At 43.5% G+C, this 22,624-nt stretch overlaps 1 protein-coding gene across 3 annotated transcripts in view; it reads left to right on the top strand.

Annotated features, from left to right (window-relative positions):
- MAP3K20 (mitogen-activated protein kinase kinase kinase 20) overlaps window positions 1-20,036 on the top strand; it is a 90,013-nt gene extending 69,977 nt beyond the window's left edge. For all 3 annotated transcript variants that reach the window (XM_014880149.2, XM_014880150.2, XM_088168027.1), the window contains 5 exons: window positions 764-856; window positions 11,785-11,901; window positions 13,612-13,686; window positions 14,710-14,860; window positions 19,209-20,036. In XM_014880149.2, the coding sequence (XP_014735635.1) occupies window positions 764-856; window positions 11,785-11,901; window positions 13,612-13,686; window positions 14,710-14,860; window positions 19,209-19,888 (1,116 nt within the window). In that variant the 3' untranslated portion in view covers window positions 19,889-20,036. The remainder of the gene's footprint in view (window positions 1-763; window positions 857-11,784; window positions 11,902-13,611; window positions 13,687-14,709; window positions 14,861-19,208) is intronic.
- The last annotated feature ends 2,588 nt before the right edge of the window (window positions 20,037-22,624 follow it).

Here is a 22,624-nt window from a genome sequence, read left to right as displayed (position 1 = left end):
TAAATTAAATGACAACTGGTTGCAATTTGTTTGCTGTCATTAATCAGAAACTACTTTGAAGAGACAGTCCTCCAAACTGATGCCACCAACTGGTCACCAGTGAAGAACGGCAGACTCCTGGCCCAGAATAAGTCCATCATTCCCCAGTTTGCTAATGTTATAGGAGAGAAGGATGATTTAGTATCTTGTCACCCTTACGTTAACCAATTAGTTTTCTGATATCAGTAATAAGACCCATGCAAAAGGAGAAGAGTGTTTGGGACCTTAGTGTTGCTAGAGCAGATATTTGCCTTATTTAATTCAGTGAGCTAATCAAGGAATTCTAGACCCCAAATCCCGAAGTAGCTTTTTTAGTCATAATTTATTGCACAGCTATGGAGTGAAATCCACATAAAGCGAATTTGCATATAGCAAAGCTCTGTTCCCTGGAGGGGAAAATGAAAGTCAGAGTGTTGCTGCCTTGCTGTGCCAGCTGCAATTCCAATGGCAGAGTCTGCCACAACGCTTGCAGGGACACCACACTGTGCCAGAGCAGATCAGTCAGGAGCAGAAATTATGCAGCATCTCCCAATTGCCATCCACTACCAGCCCTAAACCCATGCAGAAGCCTTTGCCCCTCTTGGAGTATGATGTGTCCTTTCTGCTGCCTGCCAGACTTGTAGCATCTGAAAAGCAGATCCTTTCTGCCACCAAAGGATGTGCTCCTGTCTCCTAGTGGGTTGTGGTAGATGTGAATTCTCACCTTTGCCTGTTTTTTTGGCAGGATTCTGCGGGTGCAGCTGAAGAAAGCATAGAGAAAGTAGTGAATCTTGAACTTGTTTTTGGTTATCACTTGAAGCCGGGAACTGGTCCAAAGGTAAGCTGGGAGTGTTAGATCAGTTGGTTTGTTAAGAATCCTTACCCAGAGGGTCCAATGTCTTCTGGACACAAAAGATAAATTGGCATGAGAATCTTCTTGTTTTGGAAAGTGCCGACTGAATGTCAAAGTGGCAAATGAGGCTTCATCAGTGATGAGGACCTATCCCCCTGAACAGGCAGGGAAGAAAAGAGTGGCATAGAAAGTTTTGGCTGAAAGCTTTTGTTTCCTTGTGAACAATTTTTTAAATTGTAATTTTTGTAATTTGTTCCTTTTATCCCCATGGGTGTGAAATGGTAATCCATTTATTCAAAAAAACCCCACTGACAGTTGAGCAGTAGCATATGCCTGATGTTGGTGGACAGACTTCCTTTTGTCTCAGCAGAACGGAGATAGTGTTTTATGCAGCCAAGAGGAGTTTAGAAAATACATGGTATGGTGGCTGGCTGGGCAGGATGGGACTGGTCCTGGTGGAGACTGTGTGCCCTCATGGTGCTGGGGAAGGAGGGAGGGGTAGTTGAAGCACATTGAACAAAACTGCTGTGATTCAGCAATTGCCACTGTGCCACATCCTAATCAAACCTCAGCTCCAAGCCAAGCTGGTTCAAGGATCTCTCGTTACACCCTGTGTAACAGGAGCGTCGATGGCTCCAGATGTTCCAGCAAAGGATTTCTACCACATTGTTTTTTCTCAAGAGTGAGGTTTGTCCCATGCTTTTTGTTTGCTTTGTCCAGCTTGCCATGGACTCTGAGTTCAAGGGTTTTAGAATTAATCATCTATGTGGAAATGGTGTGCAAAGCATTTCTGAGCTATAGTCAGAGGTTGTGACAGCAGGAATTGTTTCCTTTTGTATTTGATAAATCTGCATTGTGTGTCCACCCTAAACTTGTGGGAGGCTGACTTTCATCTTGTGTTATCTGGCTGCTTTGCTTTCAGGGCATATTGTTTGCAGAAGTCTCTTGATTTCTGTACTTCGTGGTGCTTGCAGAGAAAGCATTTAGGTTTGAACTTAGTTGGAACTTGTACTCATACTGAAATAATTTCATCAATTTGAAAAGCTTTTTGTCCAGAGATTTCCTTTTTTAGTTTGTTTCTTTTATTCTGAGTACTTCTTTTTCCTACAAAAATCTTATTTATCACTATGTGAATTACTTAGACTGTCTCAGTGTTCTTGAATGCATGTTGCTTATGCAGCTGTACAGCTGCTTTTTAGTAGGTGTGCATTTTTCTCTCCCATATGCAACTAACTCTTGAAGAAACTAAAAGTCCATGAAAAAGCTCATATCTCCCTTCCATTTCCAATATGGGCTGTGAGCCGTAGTGCAGGGAGTTGGGCAACCACCCCCAGGGAAGAGCAAGAGAAGGAGCAAATAGACCTCTGAGCACTGGAGAGAGGGATGTACTCATGTTGTACTCATGTGTACTAATGCCTCCTTAAGTTTCAAGATGAGTCGATGTTTTAGCCGTGACAGCAAAATGTGCAAATGAGACTGTATGCAAAGTCTATGGGACAGAAGCTGAATTGTTATGACAGGGCAGAGTTAGGTCAATGGCCCTGCATAGTGTTGACATAACCTCTGCAGGCTTCTTACAACCTTTTTTATTTGGTCCTGCCTTCGCTGTGAGCTCCTAATTGGTCCTGTCTGCTCTGTGTGCTGTTGGGCCCTTTTCTAAGGAAGCCATTCCCTCTGAAGCTGTGGTTTCATGCCAGGCATGCCTTCCCTATCAGCTGCCCTGCTACAGCACCCCATGTGCTTAGTGATGCCATTCCAGGGAATGCACAATTTGTCACCTGAATATGTCTGGGCTGGAAACATCTGTGTGAGATCTGCACATTAACTTGTACCTACCTTTAAAGATGTTGATGCAGAGCCAGTTTGAACTGGAAGGAGCAGATTGTCTGAGTTTTTGGGCAGGCTGCTAGGGCCAACATGGGCAAGTAATTTGCATTAAATGTAACACTAACAAAGACTGGTGTGGTACATGCTGTATAGTAAATTTGGCTAGCTTGCTTCTTTGAAAACCCCTGCATACAATCTTCTGGCTCCCCTAGAGGCTGCTTTGAGCCAGCTACTGCTGCCATTTAGATTTGTTCCAAAATGAACTGGGAAAGGGTGAAAACCAGGACTGAAGAGTTTAAACTTCTTTTATTGTTTCATTTTTGTAAAGGAGTGGTGCCTGTTCCTGTAAAACTGGGTCACCAGAAACACTTGGGATTATACCTTCCACCATCTTTATAGCTAAAAAGCTGGCCTACATCAGTTTAAAAATAAATTTCTCAAAGGAACTTTACCCTAATCAGTCCCTATAACCAGCTGCCTAGCTAAGAAGCACTTCTGTTTTAATCATGAGGAAAAAGAGGCAATAAGCTTAAATCTGGGTTACACATTGAGGATGTGTGTTCCCTGGGTGATGTGTTGGCTGCTAGACTTGTGTACAGCGAGGGAGGTGATTAGGCTCAGCTGGGAGGTGGTGCAGTGCAGCACGGAGGGCTCTGTAAGGAGAACAGGTCATGCTGGAAGGTTTTACACCAGGCTGGCTCTGTGCTGGTCTTCTGGGTTGAGTTCTCCTTAGTTATTGTAGTGCATCTGCTGGTATAGTTGCATCTGGAAGCAAGCCCATCCATGTCACTGGGGGTGGCTCTGCCCAATCATGGGACGGGATGGATACATAGGATGAAAGCCTCCTGGTCCAAACTAAAGCTGTGGAGTGGGGGCATCATGACATACAGCAATACCACCAGATATAAAAGTGCTGGAGAAGCTGGTCCAGGACCCAGAAATCATTTCAGGGTTTCAGGGGTGCTAGTTAATTCAGATGTGTTTAGCACAGCACCATTTGTGGTGTGAAGATGTTTCCTGTTCCTCAGGGCACAAGTGTCCTCTCCTGGGCACTGCACCATGCCCCATCAGCACAGCCAGCACACCTTTCTTCATCAGCAGGCAGAAACTTATGGGCCTTAGGAATGGAAGTGCCTTTTAGCAAGGATCCTGCTGGATATGCTTCAGGACAGCATTTGAATGTTCAGCCTTTTCTGTATGCTGAATGAAACATTGACTTCCCAGTAAACAGCTTTAACAGTCCCATATTTTTTATCTAATTTAAACTTCATCTTGTAGTGGGATTATGTTGGTTTCCACCAGCTGACAGATGCAGTCATTTCATTACAGTTCCCTTCCTTTTTTAGCTGCATCTTTGGAGGCGATAAAAGCTCAGTTGACCTTTGTGCTCTCTGAATGCATCAGGAGTGAGCACTGCAAAGCTAACCTGGTTTTTAGAGGTTTCTTTTCCAAGTCTTGTAGTTCAAGTTATGTGGTTACTTCCATTCACTTTTCATGACCTTTCTGTACACAATTCCCAATGAGCTGAAAGGTGACATATTTAGACTTTTTTTCCTCCCACAAATTAAAAGAGAAAGCAGGGGACCACCAATTAAGTCCAAGATGGAGAGTAAAACAACAAACCCTGGCAGTTGTGGCTTGAGCTGATTTGCAGGACTGCAGGGGGAATTTTCAATGGCTTTCTCATCCTAGATGGCTCATTAAAATTTCCCAATCAGGGAAAGGTGCCTGAGCTATGTCGGCTCCACACTGATGAATCACCAAACCCCTTGAGAAGGATGCCTTACAGTCTTTTTGCCTTCTATTGATGCATTCTTTAGTTTTGGTCCTCAAAAGGGCAGATTTCACTATGCCATTGAATGTTTTCATTTTTTACGGAGAGTGGCACAATTTGACCTATATCCAAACACAAAGCCTTGAAGTTGGCTCACCATTTCGCCTTATATTTCCCCACTTACCTCTCCCTCCACTTGACAAGGTAAGGAGCAGAGCCTCTTCAAAACCATGTGCTAACTGAACTGTTTTCTAGCCTTGAATGTCTGAACTGAGATATATTTTAATGCTATTATTTAAATATGTAGTGGCAAAGGTAATATACTATTAAGGCTACTTTAAAGTGACATTGTGACCAATTCTTCATGTGGAGAAGCCCAGGCTGGCAAAATGCAGGCAGTACAAGAAAAAAACAGTACTGAAATAGTTGTAACAGGAATGCAGATGTACAAGTGCTTGAGACCATTTCTGCTGCTCTCTCCACCCTCCCACTATATCAACACTCAGAAATTCTTTCTTTACTTTCTTAAAAATAAAGCAAGAGCCAAATATAAAATTTGAAATTTCAGTTTTACAGTTTTTCGGTTATTTTTATTCTCCATGCTCTGTAGGTATTTTAACCCACTTCAGTAAGTAAAAATGGCGGAGGAATTGATTTTATCTGATCCTTCCTTTGCAAATTAATCATAGCTGTCTTGACTTTCTAGCATGGGGTTATTTACCCTTATCTCAAAACCTCGTCTTCTAAATCCTCTCTAATTCCGTGTCAAAGCACAATGCTTTCATTACTAAAGACTAATAGTTAAGGCAAGAATCAGAGTAGCTGTGTTTGTGTGCTATTTTCATAGATTTGCTCCTATTCTAACAAGTAGTCAGTGAAGTGACACAAAAAATTACCAAAGCTGTAAAATAAAACCACAGCCACATGAAAATATTGCCACAACCATTAAGAACAGAATAATGTAGTCTGCCAAGAAGGTGGATCAGTGCAGGTGATTTGAGCTCCTGGTATTTTTTTCCAAAGACTCTTTTCAGGACCATGTATTGTTTTTGTGTGAGGTGGAGCTGGTATAACTCCATCACCTCCACTGGGATGCTCTAGCTCTAGCATCCATGTGTAACTGAAGTTGAACTCACGCCAAGACCTTTAAAAATTCTTATGTAAGCAGTGCTAGACCAGGGATTCCAATTAGAAATTATTCCATAACCCTGAAGAGACACAGACTTTTCAGGTAGGTATTTTGTTCACTTGACTTTCTAGATTTTTTGATCTGAAGATTTATTTTTATACCTTGGCCACTGAATTAACTTGCTGCCTTCCACAGCCTTGCAGCCTCAGTCACAGGTCTGCAGAAGCACAGACAAGTTCCCAGTGATCTGTAGGCTTGGCATGTGCTATCCTGACAAAAGCCTGGAAGAGGAGCCTTTGTTCCCAGCAGAACAGTGGCCCTGCCATGCCTTTCCTGAGCTCCTGAGCACCCTCAGCCGATGTCCTGCAAGGCTGCAAGTCCCACAGTGTGAGCAGTCACTCCACGTGCTGCAGTGGGGACATGGTGTCCACACGGCTCCAGCACGTTGTCCCCACAAGTGGTCTACAGGAAATGCCACTGGAGGACAGTACAGACAGGCAGCCATGCAGCCCTCAGGGAAGGGACTCGTTTTTCATGTTTCCACCTTTACCATCCTGCTGTTGCAAGCAGACTGTTCATGTGGGTGATGCCTGTGACTGCAACACCCTTGTTTGCTTCTGATCCCATGGCAAGGGCAGCTTTTGATAAGTGCTGGGGTATCACTGGGCTCTTGCCTTGTCTCCTGCAAGCTCCTGTTCTCAGGGCACACACAGCAGTGCCTGGTATTTATGGGTATGTGCCACTCTGTTGTGCACAGAGCTCCACAGTGCTGGATGTTAAAGGAGGGCAGAGATATTTTTGGTGCTGCTGGCTGCTCTGTGTAGGTGTTAAGGGGCCTCGTGCTTCTCCAGGCAAAGCTGCAGCCAGTCAGTGCCTGTTGCCTTGCAGAGGAGTAAGGGCTCCTGCTTGGAGGAGGCACCCAGGCAGCTGATAACATAAATATATCTTCTGCTTGCTTTGTTTCTGTACATTTTGAGACCATCTCTCTCGCAAGGCCTCCCCTCCGCCCCTCTTTTTTTCTGCCTGCACAGCTGAAACAAAACCAGCGGTGGAGCCACCTTCTCTTGCTGGAGCCTGGCTGGCAGCAGCCTGCCCTGACCTGAGACACCAGCCATTGTTAAGGGTATAACACATTTACATATTTTGCAATAAAACATCAGTTATTTGCATTACTGTGTCAAGTTTTATTTGATTCTTTCACCTAAAAATGACTCATTTTCCTTTCTTGTATTTTAAAAACCAACTACTCTAAGCTTGTTTGAGAATAATCAAAAATTGCCCATTTAGCTAGAAGTCATTTTCTTTTCAAAAGGCAAATGTTATTTAATCTTTCAGCTGTTCATTGTGCCATCATAAATACTTTCTTTTCAGCACAGTTGTGGGGACTGAAATGAGCCCACTAATTGCCTCCCATTTCGACTGACATGTGGTGGTTTAGTGGAAAGAGAACACAGCGGGGAGAAGGAAATAGGAGGCTGAGAAAATGAGAGCTAATTATTTTCACTGCCTCATGTCAGGCTCTGTGTCAGCCTTGTTTTTACAAACTGGAAGGTTTAGCACTAAATAAAACAAACTGGCGTCATGTTTTTATATACTGGCAGTGTCATGGAAGCAGCTGCACATCTCAAAGACAATATAATGCCTGCATTCGCATGGACACCATCTGACAGCCACTGTGAGCCACTGCTAATGAGGATATCACAGTGGTGCCAAGTGAAAGGTGCTGAATTATGTATGATTCTTCATCAGTGCAGCAATAGTCCTGTACATCATTATGAGACATTGTTTTGCTGAAGAGATTAAAACATTCTTAGTTCCAGACCCTGCAACCTATACATGCTACAAGAGGTTATTAATGGAATTTTTAGGGAGAGTTTCTTGTGGATTTCTTTTTGGTTAAAAATATCTCATGGGACAAAGCTGTGGTGGGTCATGACACTATACATATAAAGAAGAGAAGCAAATTAACCATAATTGTGTTATCTTCCTTTAAATCCAGTATAATAAAATATAGTGTAGCAGGGTGATACATAATGATAAATAACCCAAGTGCTGTCACTAGATGTTCAACTCTAATGCCTTTAAAACGGCAGGTTTCAGCAGCTGAGATAGATAATAGCTAAGAACGTAAAGGAGCTTCTGGGGACCTAAATCATCAACATGCTACTACTTTTAGTATCAGCATGGCCAACATTTTTTTTCTTATTTGTTTCATCTTGTGGTACATCTTACTTTTCTTCTAATATCCAGTTATCTGCTGCAATGCCATTTCCATTTTTATTTCAATCTTTAAAAAAACAAAAAAGTTTATTGTAACCTCTGATTTTAAAATGAATCCTTGATTTGGGCCCCTTGAAAAATGAAGTGCCTCCCTAGCAGAGGTTTTAAGCTGTTGTTGTAGGATGTGTGTTTGCTGTTTAGAGCCTGTGCCTGATTTTTTTCATTTCCCTTTCAGGTTTTTTTTGCAGACATAAACGCATATGGGGTTAAAGGAGTATTGTCACCACAGTAAGCTGGAGACTTAATTTTTAAAGTGTTCTTACGTTCTGTTTCAAAGCTGAGAAGAGGCAGCTCAAATACATGTGTGACTTGCTTTTCTACAGTCATTTTCAGAGGCGGTTGATTTGTTGGCTTTGTCAAAGTGTTATTTGGAAATGTTTTTGCACGAAGTTTTGCAGGTTGTGCCTTTCAGTTCTGAAACTAGATAATTTTTTAAAACAAAAAGCTGAATTTTTTTATTTAGATCAAAATCAAGCAGGTAGATATTAGGAAGTATTTTAATGCTTGAATGACAAGATATCCAGGGAAGTCTCTTTGAAGGACTTGTGTAAGCATATCTATCAGCTAGACACTTGGAACAAGCTGTTTCCAAATTATTTTCCCACATATGCCTGGCCCTAAATGTAGTTTTGTTCTAAGAAGTCCTATAGTTACAATTGGTCAAAGAATTGAAATTCATGTGCTTGGTTTTTCTAGACAATTTTTTGCTTAAACGGATGAGCATCTCCTATTATAAGAACATGGGACTCCATTGGAAAAGAGGGAAATAGATCCCTTTCTGCAGCACACAAATCTTGCATTATTTACTGTGTGGTAGAACAGAATGGTTACTAGGTTTTTAAGACAAGTAGCCACCTACTTATCTTAAATATTTGCTAAGTGCCTTGATTCTAAAGTCACCTACCTAGTGCCTTTTCTATTTCCTTCCTTCCTTCCTTCCTTCCTTCCTTCCTTCCTTCCTTCCTTCCTTCCTTCCTTCCTTCCTTCCTTCCTTCCTTCCTTCCTTCCTTCCTTCCTTCCTTCCTTCCTTCCTTCCTTCCTTCCTTCCTTCCTTCCTTCCTTCCTTCCTTCCTTCCTTCCTTCCTTCCTTCCTTCCTTCCTTCCTTCCTTCCTTCCTTCCTTCCTTCCTTCCTTCCTTCCTTCCTTCCTTCCTTCCCTCCTGCCTTCCCTCCCTCTTTTTTTATATCTTTTCTTTCTTTCTCCCAGCATCCTCTTCCCTTTCTTGCCTTTCACTCTCCTTATCTGCTCCTTCTCTCTCTCTCAGTCTCTCTTTCCCCTTTCCAGTAATGATTTTTTAATAACACAAAATGAAAAGCTTTTTAAGTAAAATGAGACATGTATTTTGAGGGACCAGAGCGGGTAGCCTAGTATGGTGTCTTGGCCTCTTGGTATCTCTGCAGTGTAGCTGGAGAGGGCTCAAAAGAGGACTGAAGGTTTGGGGCCTGGATTTGAGGGACAGGAAAGTGTGTGTTTTTCTGAAGATGCAGTTCAGAGCTGGGGAAGGCAGTGTTTGTGCAGGCCTCAAGCATCCACCCCTTCGTGGGGCAATTTGGTCCATGACCACATGGAGAGGGATCCTGCCTGGGCAGTGGATCTGGCAAGTGGACAGGCAGTGCCAGTGCCCACCCCCTGCCAGACCCTGGATGTACACAGCTTTTCTCTAGAGGTGGTTGGTTGATTTATTTTGTTTATTAAAATGAGGTCATATTTGTCAGATCTAGTCCGCAGGGAAATGTCAGTGAACAGCACAAAATCCTGAGTCAGGAGGGCGTGGGAGCCCTGGCACAAGGTGCAGCTCTAGCTCTCAAGTGCTTGGCACTGGTGTTACTCAGAGATGGCAGGAGATGTGCTGGACTAAGTGGAAGATAGTACTTTATGTCAGCATTTTTTTCTTTTCTTGGCTCAGATGTTTTTGTAAAACTCACAAGTGTCATCAAGCATCTTGTCTTTAACCTCAGGTTTGATTTGCAGTAGCATGAATCTCCTGCAAAAAAATCTGGCAGCAGGAATGTTGGGCAGGGAGGGGAGCACAGTTCGAGAGATGAGGAGGAGTCAGATAATTCACTTTGCTGTTGCTGTTCCATTTCAAAGCACGTGCTCTCCTCAGCCAATGTCAGGGCTGGTGCACAGTGCTGAACCTGCCTGGGACACGACAGGCTTTACCCTGGGTCAGCTCACAAATGTAAAAAACAGGACAGAAAAGAGATGTGCAAAGAGATACAGTCTGTGATTAGGAAATGGAGGCACAGGGTGACTTCAGCACCTGACCAGGTTGCACAGGAAGCCAGTAGCAGAACAGGAAACTGAACTTGGTGCCTCTGAGTCTTGGCTGGTGCCCTGACCACTGAACTGCAGTTCCCAGCACTCACACTCGCACCAGGGCAGTGCAAAAACCAACTCACATGCCCTCTCTGCTTGTAAAATGTGGAAGCTTTCAAAGGGGACAGATGGACACACAGGGCCAAATGTCATAAACATAATTTCTTGTTGTGGTGCAGAAATTATTATATTTCCGTTTTCTTTCAGTTTTTTCTTTTTCAATTGGAATTGCCAATTCAATGCATCATGGAAAGCTTTGAGTCTTCTGAGGGCTGAGCTCCTATGTTATGAGAGATGCACGTGCAAGCACCACACATAACCACCTGTGCAAACGGATACTTTGTAGGCTGGTGTATGTTTGTCTGTGCAAATAACTGCTTCCACAAACCCGTGGTCCTAAGTGTCCATCCGTGTCCCCACTGAAAGTTTTTGCATTTTCTGAGCAAAACCAAGATAAAGATTGCCTTGTGCAAGTGCTGAGCCCACACCTGCCTTACAGGTGGCGTATGGCAGCCCCTGAACCCCTGGCATGTCTGGAGGAGCTCCTGTCTTTGTGAAGGGAAGATTCCCTCCTTCCTGTATGGAGGTGGAGACACTCTGCTTCACTGGCAGAGCAGTCCTTCAGGGCACTGATTTTTGGAGGAGCTCGGTGCACTGCACAGTATCTCATCCCCAAAGCGCCTGCTGGGCAGCAAACGTTGGCTGGTTTGCACCACGGACAGTCTCTGGTCCCCAGTGGGAGCCTCCCTGGCCACAGACATGACCCCCAGCTCCAGCACTCAGTCCATGTAGGGTGTCCTGCAGGATGCTGCCAGCTGTCACTTTCTGCGGGCTCACACCTGCAAAGGGTGGGATGTTGGCCCCCTGTTCAGCTCAGGGGATTATTTAAGGATAGCTTTTATTGCTGTGGTTTATTACTCACTGTGATTATTTTCTTATCTGAGCTTCTTTATAATTAATAGTGCAATTGGAGGCAAGCAGAAGTTGAGGATATTCAGTGCCTCTCTGGGTTCTCAGTATCTGAAATAATTGAGCTGTAATAACAAGCTCATCCTTTTGCCCGTTATTTGAGTGATTGTCCTGAAGGTGTTGCACAGACTTTGGGAATTTATTCCTGGGTTCACCAGGACAATGTCCTTGTGGCTGGCTTCCAGCACTGACTGTGACCCCAAGTGATGACTTCCTGCACTTGCCTGTCCCTCCACTGCCCTGGGGTGTGCAGAGCTCCCAAGCCACATGCTCCAGCAGGCTGTTTGTCCAGGTGAGGCCATTCAAGGACACTACACCTCAGAAGACATCCAGACCTGTCAAGGTGGCAGCTGCCTCACAGGGTGAGATGAGAGAAAAAGGAACAAGAAGACTGAGGGTTTTCCATTATCAACACTGTTCTGCAAACATGCATATCCTAAAATATGTATATGTCCTTTCACTTTCTCGCTGGGTTATTTTTTCCCTTCATATATTGAGGATTAGATTTCGGGTTGTTTCAGCTTTCAGTTTTGTTTCATTTTGGGTTTTGTTGTTGGGGTTTTTTTCCTATTTGTATTCTAACAATCCAGCATTCTTTTTTTTTATTATTCATAGGATTGTAAATGGAAAATGTACATGGAGATGGACGGGGATGAAATTGCAATCACCTACATAAAAGATGTGACATTCAACACTAACCTACCTGATGTAGAGATTTTAAAGATGACAAAGGTATTTACAGCCTTAAAGCTTTCACGAATTCACAGATCTCAAACAAAGGCATTAAAATACCACAGCAGTCGACTTTTGTGCTTGCAGAAGCTCAATCTCTTGACAGCTTTTAAATAAAATGCACATTTTAAATGGAATTTTATCATAATAGGAGTTAGGTATTTTGGTTCTCCTTTAAGCTGACAATAATGTTAACAATAGACAAATATGAGAAGGAACTAATTTATATTTTCTTGTTTTAATTCCATGTTATATCATCTGAATTTATTACCCCTTTTAATGAAAAGAATATTGCAAAAATTCCTTTATGTTTCAAGAGAAGATACCAATTTAAATGTTCCAGAAACTTCATGTGATTTGTCTGGGGGATTTTGTTGGTTTTTTCTTTTTCTTTTTCTTTTTCTTTTTCTTTTTCTTTTTCTTTTTCTTTTTCTTTTTCTTTTTCTTTTTCTTTTTCTTTTTCTTTTTCTTTTTCTTTTTCTTTTTCTTTTTCTTTTTCTTTTTCTTTTTCTTTTTTCCTTTTTCTTTTTCTTTTCCTTTTCCTTTTTCTTATTTTTCTTTTTTCTTGTGGGTTTTTTTTTGTTTGCATGGTTTTAGAACTTTTACCTGGTTCTAAAACTCTCTCTTTCATGCACCAGTGGATTGCAAAGACTGAAACCAATCACAGACAGTACAGCACTGACCATCTGCAATTCATTGTCACTGAGCATTTTACCCTGTGTCAGAACCTGCCTGTAAATATTTACCAGTAAGCATTTAGACTGCTTTTCCCTAAGGAACAGAAGTTTTGTTGATGCAGAGGGCATTTTGTTAGCCATTATTTTAATTGTTTGTTTTGATTAATATGCTCCACTTGATAAGAGCTAGCAAAATTAATTTCTAACTGAAAAAATATACAGTTTGATTGCAAATTGGAATGCTGCTCTAATGTGCACTGGTAAAAACTCCCAAACTCTAGAGTGCTTTTAACTGTGAATTTTTGAGGCAAAATTGGGGGGAAACTTTTAGTCATTTTTTCTAAAGGAAAAAATTAAAAGCAGACTGTCACGTGTCAGAATTCTAAGAAAAATGTGTTAGAGCTATATTTGCCAAAGAAGATTCTAATATTTAATTCATGCTAATACTATTTTTATGGTTAGTGATTTCTGGAACAACACTTGTGATTTAGTAGTAGTAGTAGTAGTAGTAATAGTAATAGTAGTAGTACTGTTACTGCTATCATTAATTTACTGTCTAATTTTAATCTTGGACATTTGAATTTTCCCTTTTAAAAAGTCGTGAAGTTAAAGAAACTAACAACTAGATACAGTAACATTAACTTTTCACATACTTCAACATTTTTATATTTGTCAAACAGTATCTCTGAGAATCTCTAGATACTTGTTCTTTCTTTCCTCTGTAAGTCTAGCAGAAGCAGAAGTGCACACACACAAAATTGGAAAAGGTTTATGCCATCCCGAAAAAGTTCCATGTTGTCTCATTTGCTGTGTATTATGTATGGAAATGTCTTCTCAGCTTCCTTTTGTAAACCAGGAAGTAAATATTTCAAAAATATATTACTTTGTCTCATAAAATTTTAAGAAAAGTATTGATGTTATCAATATAGGAATGAACGAAAAGAGGCAAATGTTGTAAATGCTTTTTGGGTAATTTAGAAACAAGTTGGGAGATGAAGAGCATCTTATAAAACTCCCACCATGTTTTTTGCAGCCACCGTTTGTAATGGAGAAATGGATTGTGGGCATAGAAGAGCACCAGTCTGTAGAATGTGTTGTTACATATGAGGTAAGCTCTAAGAAACAAATAAAATAGTTGATCCAAGACAAAACCTACACAGGAGGTGTGGAAATAACATCCTCTGGCTTTGTTATATCCTATAATCAAATTCTCAGCAGCCTGTAATTGTACAGTTGTAAAATATAAACTTCAGAGCAAAAGCTGAATGAAGTCTACAGAGAGAATGGCCTCAGACTGTTGCCTGGGATGGCTCTTCTTCTCAAAGATGAAAGCTCCTTTTGCTTGAAGTGTAATGGTCAGTGTTGTTTGCATTATTTAAAGAGGCTGGTTTTTATCTTTTCAATGATGTGCTAATTAGGAGAGCAGAGAAGCAACAGGAGAAGAAAGAAAATGAGAAATCAAGAATAAGATAAAATAGAACCCAGAATACAATTTGATGTGATAGAAATTAGCTTTGTAAAAAGAGTTTGCAGTTACTTACAATACTGATTTTATAAAGACTAACTGTCAGAAGAAGGTTAGTAAGTGAGATTCCAGCTCTGTCCTTAACAAGCATTCAGGCAGTGATGGAGAGATGTGGAAATCCTGGACCTTGCTTGCTTGTCTCAGAAGTGAAGAAGTAGTTTTCTTTCAGGTTGAAGTTTCTCCCAGGAATCATAGGTCCTTAACAGCAGACTGAAGGGTACTCCAGGAAAATTTTGGTGGGGGTCCCCCCTGCAAAAATACCTGCTTAGTCCTACGTCTTTTAGCAGAAAGCAGTGCATATTTGATGCTCATTAATAGAACTAGTTAAATGTATTTTTGTGTTTGTAGAGGAAGGCCTTCGCATCCTTCCTCCACAGGGTACAAGAATTGAAGCAGTTATTCACTACCACATTTTTAGCATAATCACAAGTACCAAAATTATCTAGAGTCTAAAAATATTTGAGAACTAGCTAAGTGGTTTTGCAAAACAGGCTCTATATTGAAACAACTGCTGCTACCCAGGCACTAGTGGAAGTTCCCTCGTAGGGCAGCTTAGTGTGTCGTGTGTTGTTACATCCTCATGCTTGTTATGTCCTTCCTGAGCAGAGTGATGTTAGAGCTCCCAAAAGCACGAGGCACATCCAAGCTATCTGCTGGAGCAAGGTGAAAGCACAGGACGAGGTTGAGGCAGTTCAGCTCTTGATACAGACCTCGCTCCCCAATTCAGAGGGGAATTCACGGAGCAGATCTGACTCAGGTAAGTCAACACATGTGACCTTTATTGGTGACATAGGCAGGGCACATATGGGGAGAACAGCAAAAAGTCAGTGCATGTCAACCACTCCACTCAGTTTGGTGTCACCTGCAGGTGTGCTGAGGGTGCACTCCATCCCTCTGTATGCCAGTGATGTAGATCATAAATAACACTGGTCCCAGTATGGACCCCTGAGGGACACCCCTTGTCACTGATGCACACCAGGACTCTGAGCTGTTGACTTCTGGATGCAACCATTCAGCCAATTCCTTATCCACCTAACAGTCCACCCATCAAATCCATCTCTTCCAATTTAGAGAGAAGGATGCTGGGGGGGATCATGTCAAAGACTTTACAGAACTCCAGATAAATGACATCTCTGTCATTTATATAAATGTCATTTGCAACATTTATAAATTACAAACTCTTCCCTTGTCCACTGATGTTAAGATCAGGAAGCATTTTGCTCCCCCCAGTCCTCATCCTGCTGTCCATTGACTTGATGTGTGTGGGAAGAGAGGCTGACATTGAAGATTGAGACAAAGTCGTCTTCCCATCTGTTGTTACCAGTTTTCCAATGCTGTTTATCAGGGGGGTACACCTTATTTGAACTTCTTATTTGTTAACATAGCTGAAACCCTTTTTGTTATTGTTTGCATCCCTTGCCAGGTTAAGTTCCAGCTTTGTTTTGCTCTTCCTCACTACACCCCTATACAAACCAAACTTCATGTATATACTCTTCCCATGCTACCTGTCCATGTTTCCACTTTCCGTGGATTTGCTTCTTTCCCCTTACTTTGACCAGCACTTCCCTACTCAGACACACCAATCTCTCACCTGCTTTGCCCAATTTCTTGTTCCTGGAGAGCTCTTGCGCTCTATGGAAGACTTCCTTAAAGATCTGTCAGCTCTATTCCACTCCCTTGCCCCCAGGGGATCCTGTTGACTATGTCCTTGAGGAGCTGGAAGTCCATTTTCCTGAATTCATGAGCCTAACTTTACCTGACCCATGTCCCTCAGGACTACAAACCCTACCAATGCATGATCATTGCAGCCCAGGCTGCCTCCAGTCTTGATGTCCCTGATTAACTTGCTTACATTGGTGGCCATCAGATCCATTTTCCCCCCTGGCAGAGCTGTCTGTTATTACCTATTTCTGAAGGGTAAGGGTGATAGCCTGTATGCTCCTATAGGAAGCAGGCTGGAAGTAGTCCATAGTGATAAGCTCAAACTCAACTGGAGTGCTTTGGCCAGCTCTTCCCTCCCACCCAGCACACAGCTTTGCACAGATGATGTGCTTGGATAAAGGGCACTTCCTGTTAGAGATGTGTGGGTGCTCTTGCTCTGGCCAGTGCTCTTGCAGGGAGACACATACAGAGGCTGTAGCCTCAGAACCTGCATGTGGAGTGCCAAAAAATTCCCTTGTGGATGATACACTGTTTCGAAAAGTACAATAGTGCCAGCCTGGCAGACACAAGTGCTCCTGACATCCTGCTCTCCTCTGAAGAATTGTGGAAATCTTCCCACTGCATTCTTCTTCCACAGCTCAGCTTGCCCATTTGAGCCAGCCCTGGCTCATCACTGCCTGACTTCTGGAATGGTGTTTATTATGGCCTTCTGGGGCTTGATTTGCTCAGTGAGATACGTTTAATAATGCAGTGGGCTCTACAATGCAGTTTTCATTTCCTAATAAATTTATGCTGCTGACGGATTCACACTAGCTCTTACTTGACTCTAGCACAGTTCTGCCTTTAAGATCTGCTGTTGTTTTTGTAAGGGTGTTTGTTAGCCAAGCTTTTTCTCTTTGAGTTCACATTGGGGCTGCAGAAGTGTTTGGGTTGGGACATCTGAAGGGCAGTTCAGGAAGTGGAACAACATACCAGTGAGCAGAGGAGGAATTTCTCAGTTTTGTACACTACCAGCCACTGTAGATGAATGGCCCTGTGAATTGAGAGGTGCTGGGTTTGGACTACAGACACATCTAACATTTGTGATCCTAAGCAATTGTGATCCATTTGCAACACAATTGCATTTTGTAATGCAAATGAAACCTAGACCTATCCTAAAGGATACATCTTTACTCCAGATTAGCTTTGCAGATAGAGGTTACCCTGGTTTTGGGGTGATGAGCTCTGCAGTCATACCAAGTGTGGTATGTATCTTCACAGGTTGGCTCAGCCACTGTAAGCCGAAATGGTTGCTTTTTTTTCAGTGAGTGTGGGAGAGCTTGTCTGTCCCTTTGGCACCCTGGAGGAGTTACATGGAAGCACTAATGTTTTGTCAGCAGCCAATTGAATAGGCACAGTTCAAAGGAGGTGGGTTACCAGCCAGCACGAAAGCTGTGCCTCAGCTCTAGCAAACCTTCTGGCCTGTCTTCTTTACCAGACCACCTATCCCAGGTTTAAAAGACCACCAAATCCAAGCACAAAGGTAAGGGTAATACCTGTCTAATAGGCTAAAATAACCAGCAGTGAAGGTACTACCTCTGTGGGCTACCACACAGAGCACATAACTCAGTGTACAGAGTTGGTGGCTCAGAGACCACATGAAGGAGAAGCCCCCGAGCCCATGAGAGGCAGCCCCACAGGGCACCCTGGGAGATCCTTGCACTGAGAGCTAGATCCTGGGCTGGCAATTGCTGTTGACTGTAAGGAGCAAGGACTGAACAGTCTGAAGAGAGCCCCTAGTTCAGGGAGATCAGCACTGGTCCCATAGTGCATGTGATGGCCACCTGAGTGTTCGCAACAAATGAAGACCCAAACTTGAATCCTGAGCCTGCTGTTTCCAGGTTTATGAGGTCTGTGATTTACATCCATAGCCATGGTAGGAGGGCACGAGGGAATGGCAGAGGCAATAGTGTCTAGCAAGTACGTTTTGCCATGCACGTTTCTTTTGAAACCATGACTTTCAAGGAGGTTAAGAAGCAAAGAAGGCAATTCCCATCTGTCTTTCTGTGAAAGAAGGTTCACCTCTAAGTGCAGGTGGAGCTATCTGCTGTGTCAGTGTCACACACACTATGACAGGGAAGACAGTTTCCTTTTGACATACTTGACAATAAGTTAAAGTGATTTAAATTTCTTTGGATTCAAACAAAGTCTGGGGAAAAGAGGAGTGGAAGAGATCGTCCATTACATTTTAACAGGAACAATCCTAATGAGGACAAAGTTGCTATCCAACTCCCACAAAACTCCCCATGGTCAATGAAGTGTTCCAGCGAGAGGCAGCGAGGGTTATGCTTTCTTGTTGGAATGATATTAACAATCTTTAAGGACAAATCATTCAAATCTCTCTAGAACAAAATTATTTTAGCTGCTCCCCATGGGTCTTTGGCCAGAGCTGTGGCCTCAGATAAGAGGAATTCCTGTTCTCTGCTCTACCCACAAAGTAGCAAACCAGGCAGCCTTTGCAGTTCAAATGGAAAATTTACAGCTATTGTATTTGCTAAAGGCTTTCATGGAAACCACAGGACTGACTTTCAAAACCACTTCAGTGTGATCTCTGAAAGCTACAACTTTTGTTACGACCCCAGGGCTGTGACAGTAGGTGTAGAGGGAACTGTAATACCCTAAGTTGCTCACAGTTAAGCACTGTCTGAGCCAGCCTGGCTGAAGCCTAATGCCTCACTGGCTTTTCCACATACAGAGTCGGTTTTCTGCATGAAGCTGGATGCAAAGTAGATTGAATTCTGAATTTGTAGTAGCAACAACAACTGAAGTAGCTCTGGTTTTTATGGTATGTAGCACTTTGAAAAGAAATTGGAGCCAGAGGAGGTGGATGTGGCTGCCACGGCTGGGATTTGCACTGGCTCTGCACTGCTTCCTCTCTGTGCTGGGCTGTGAACAGCACGGCTGTGCCAGATGGGAAAGATGCAGCTGGAAGGCAGTGTTGCAGCAGTACTGGTACCTTGGGGTGACCTCTGTGCCAGCTCCAGAGGTCTCCAGGCTCTTTTGTAGTGAAAGCTGTGGAGAAATCTACTGAGGTTGCCCAGAGCATCACAGGGAGTGTTTAAAACCAGGTTGGGTTCAAAACTCCAGGAGGCACTTGAGAGTGGGAACCCAGCTGAACTGCCAAGTGGATGGCTCAGTGACTGTCTTATGGTCTAAGCTCCATAATCTGCAGTGGCATCAGAAATATTTGTAACACTTGCTATTTTAAAAGCCCAACATTATGTTCAACCATAACACTGAACATACTCAAATCTAGGACTATTCACTGCAAGGCTGGGAGGGGAAGGGCGGTTTGAGGTTCCTCCGAGAGAAACCCTGGTACCTAACCTCACACCTTCGGTAAACCTGAGCGCGGTTTTCCATCGATGCACAGAAAGCTGACTCTGTTTCCATTCCCTTGCCAGGCACTGACAGTCAATGGATGCAGACTCTGCGCATGCACCAGATAGCAAAAGCCATTTCTCTCCAGCACGGGCACCCCCACAGCCCCAGCACAGTGACCCAGTACCTGCCCTACCTGCGCAGCCAGGACTCCTACGCCGCTGCCGTTCGCAGGACACGCGCTCCCGTCAGCCACCAGTTCACATCCATCAGCCACTCGAGGAATTCCTCTCCCCTGTCACACAGCTTCATGAGGAACCTTTCGAATCTGCACTTGAACTCAAAAGGTAGCAGTGCCTCCAGCACAGCCTCTGACACCCCTTCAGAGAGGGACAGGTCCGCAGGCAAAGGCAGGAACGCCTCGCACAGCGCTGCGTCCCGCAGCTCCTCGGACGGGCGGCGCAGCGGGACCAGCTCCCCGGTGCCCCCTCGGCACTCGGCAAGACCCGGCAGGACTTCTTTGCCAGCGGCCCCCCCGGCTTCCCAGCACCGCAGGTACCCCCGCGCCCCTCCGCAGCCCACGGCCATCCCTGGCATGCCCCCACAGGGTGACAGCGAGCCCAGGAGGGGCGAAGGGGAGAGCAGAGCCAGTGAGGGCGGGTGGATAAAGGTGCAGCATGCAAGGAAACCCCACAGACAGGCCGCCGGCAAGCCGGGAAAGGATAGAGCCAGGGGGAGCTGGCGGGGCCGGAGGATGTTCTGAGAGGAATTTGGCCCTTTATTTAACTGAACGTTCAACGCAGAGAAGATATGCCTGCTCCTATTTAATTTGCTGCACTGAAGCCGGTACTCACTTGGCTGAGGCCAGCCAGCGGACAGGGAGAGCTGCCACCTCCCCTCCTGTCACCGTCAGCACCAAGGGACTGAATTTGGTTTCCTGCCCTCTGTTTGGCTGCTTGTGTTCTCAGCTGACTGGATATCCACTCATTTGCTCAATATTTCAAAAATAAAATCCATAAGGCACAGCCAGGTGCCACAATAAAAGGCTCTCTGTTTCATCCTAAGGAGAGTTGTGCTGTTACCTCTCTCCTCGCCTCATTTTGCCTCTAGATGCTGAGTCCAGCTCTGAGCAGTCTTCTCACCCCTTGTCTAGTCTGCTTCTGCCAGAGCTATAGGAAAAGGTAGTATTTTTATCAGATCAGCATAGTCTGAAAAAAAGGGACACAAGGACATTTTTCTTCAGGTTCACTTTAGTAGCTTCACTTCTCTGCTTTCAGCTTGCTATACCTTCTCAGGAATTTCTTACTTTATTCCTTATTAAAAGCCCCAACATTAGCTACCCAACACCACTGAGCATTCTCTGTCATGTACACAATTGTCTTAATCAGAAGAAGAATCAAAAACTAGACTTTATTCTTTTGGGGAAAAAAAATGTAAATAGAGTGAGAAGAAGGCATTGCCTTTATCATAGTTACAACTAACCCCACTGAGGTAGGTCTATGATAATATTTATCCCTGTGCAGCTGGTATTTTTAATTGAATTTTTAAATGTGGCCAGACTGTGTCGCTTTTGTCTTTCAGTATTCAGGTAGTAAAGACGAGGTCAGCAAAGTTTCTGATTAATGTGGTCTTTAGCTCTGCTGAGAACAAAGACACAGCTTAGACTCAGTTGGCGTCAGAAAGTTTCTTCGTGGCCTTTTCACTCCAAGTTGATTTCACACAATTAAAAAGGAGAAAAAAAAGTTTGGGTTTCACAAGATGCAAGAGAGAAAAAAAGAAAGAAACAGATAAAGGAAGCTGAACTCAAAGCAATGTATGGTACCCTCTGAAAGCCAAGGAACTGTAAATTAGAGATGCCTTTGAACAGTGTGCTGCACACCACCCATCCCAGGTGGTACTTGCTGGCACACCATTGTGAGTGATGCTGGCAGAGCTGCTGGCACATCACCCACACAGGGTGAGGGGGTATCACCACAGCCCTGTCACTGGATGTTCTAAAGGACATGTAAATTCCCTGCTCTGCACAAAGGTCATTCCTGTGGGTACATGCAGCTCTCCTTCCTCTGATTGCCACCAGCCCCAGTGAGGGCTGAGCCTTGGAGTGAGTTTCCAATACGTACCAGAGTGAACTGGAACTCACACTTCACAAATTCAGGACAGGTCCACCAAAACCAATGGAGCAAGACACAAATTACTCCAGGTGTCAGGAATTGGATCTCTGCCACTCAAGTGCCTTTTCCTCTGACAATAGTTAAGAGCAGAAAAAGCAGAAGCTTTACTTCAAAGTGAATTCAGCTGCATGGGATGCCCTGTGGTAACAAAGTTTGCCATTTTCTTGTGGCTTCAAACTGGCTGAAAGCTAGTTAGTAACACAGCTTCTGGCCCTGGTTTACTGAGCCTTACAACTAATTTGGGGGACATGGACAATCTAGCACTGGATGTTTCTCTGTCACAATTTAGCAGGAGACTGATATTGTGTCAGGGATCCTTCCCTGACATTTCTTGCCATGACTAAAATGGCCTGGAGGATACCAACTAATAGTAACTGCGCCTGAGAGTAGTTGCTAGAAATGTGCTTATGTTATTAAAATTTTGATATGCATCTCAGGAATCACAGTTGGGCCTGCACAAATCCTAAGAAAGAAATTGCAAGAGTTTGGAAAGGCAGTTTTCTCTTCTAGGGTGATCAGGATGGTGGTGTAGTTGTACAAGCCTGAGACACTGGACTGGTGATGGCAGTTCAAGATTTATCAGCTGCCTGTAGTTGTTTGTGAAGATGTCCAGCAGGATTCCTCTGCTGTTTGAAAGCTATTTAATGCCGTGCCTAATTTTAATCTGCAATATACTGTTTGTCCACATCTGTTGTATTAAAGTGTTCATTAGCATTTAAAGAAGGAGCGGATGGTATTGATCATGCCCATTAAAATTAAACAATCATGCACTAGTGTCTGATTAGAAATCCTTTTGCTGTACCAGCATTGCTGGTTAAAGCCACAGTGAGTGAACTTGTAAAAAAAATTTAGCAAGATTTAGTTTTCTGTCTTGTTTTTTTATCACTTTTAATGTGGGTACTCCCTATATTGGTGATAATTCATTATAAATAAAAATGTGCTTACATTTTCGCATACACCCCCAGTACTTTACAAAGCTGAGCCTTTTTTTCTTTTTTCATGTATTACTGACATGCAGCTAGAAGACCATGCACAGCAATGTGTCAGGAAATGCTCTTTGGAAAGGAGCCATGTTATGTTCACTTAGGTTTTTCTTACAAGTCTGTTAAAGGCAACCATATTTAAGTACCATTATGTCTAGATTTGCATGCCAGGAGCTGGACACACTGCCCTCCATCCACACACATATCCTTGGCAGTGCTGCAGCTGCTTCACCCTCCCTCCACGGCTGACTCTGCAAGTGTCACAAAATACCACTGCTGCAGAGCTGCCCCTTGGTTTCTTGGCTTTTCTTTCTCTTGGGCTTCATATCTCCATGTTTGGATGTT

Source organism: Sturnus vulgaris, chromosome 7 (assembly GCF_052056855.1).
Source record: "Sturnus vulgaris isolate bStuVul1 chromosome 7, bStuVul1.hap1, whole genome shotgun sequence".
Taxonomy (NCBI): Eukaryota; Metazoa; Chordata; class Aves; order Passeriformes; family Sturnidae; genus Sturnus; species Sturnus vulgaris.
The sequence above is the reverse complement of the archived record's forward strand: the minus strand, read 5'-3'. Positions and strand labels throughout refer to the sequence as shown.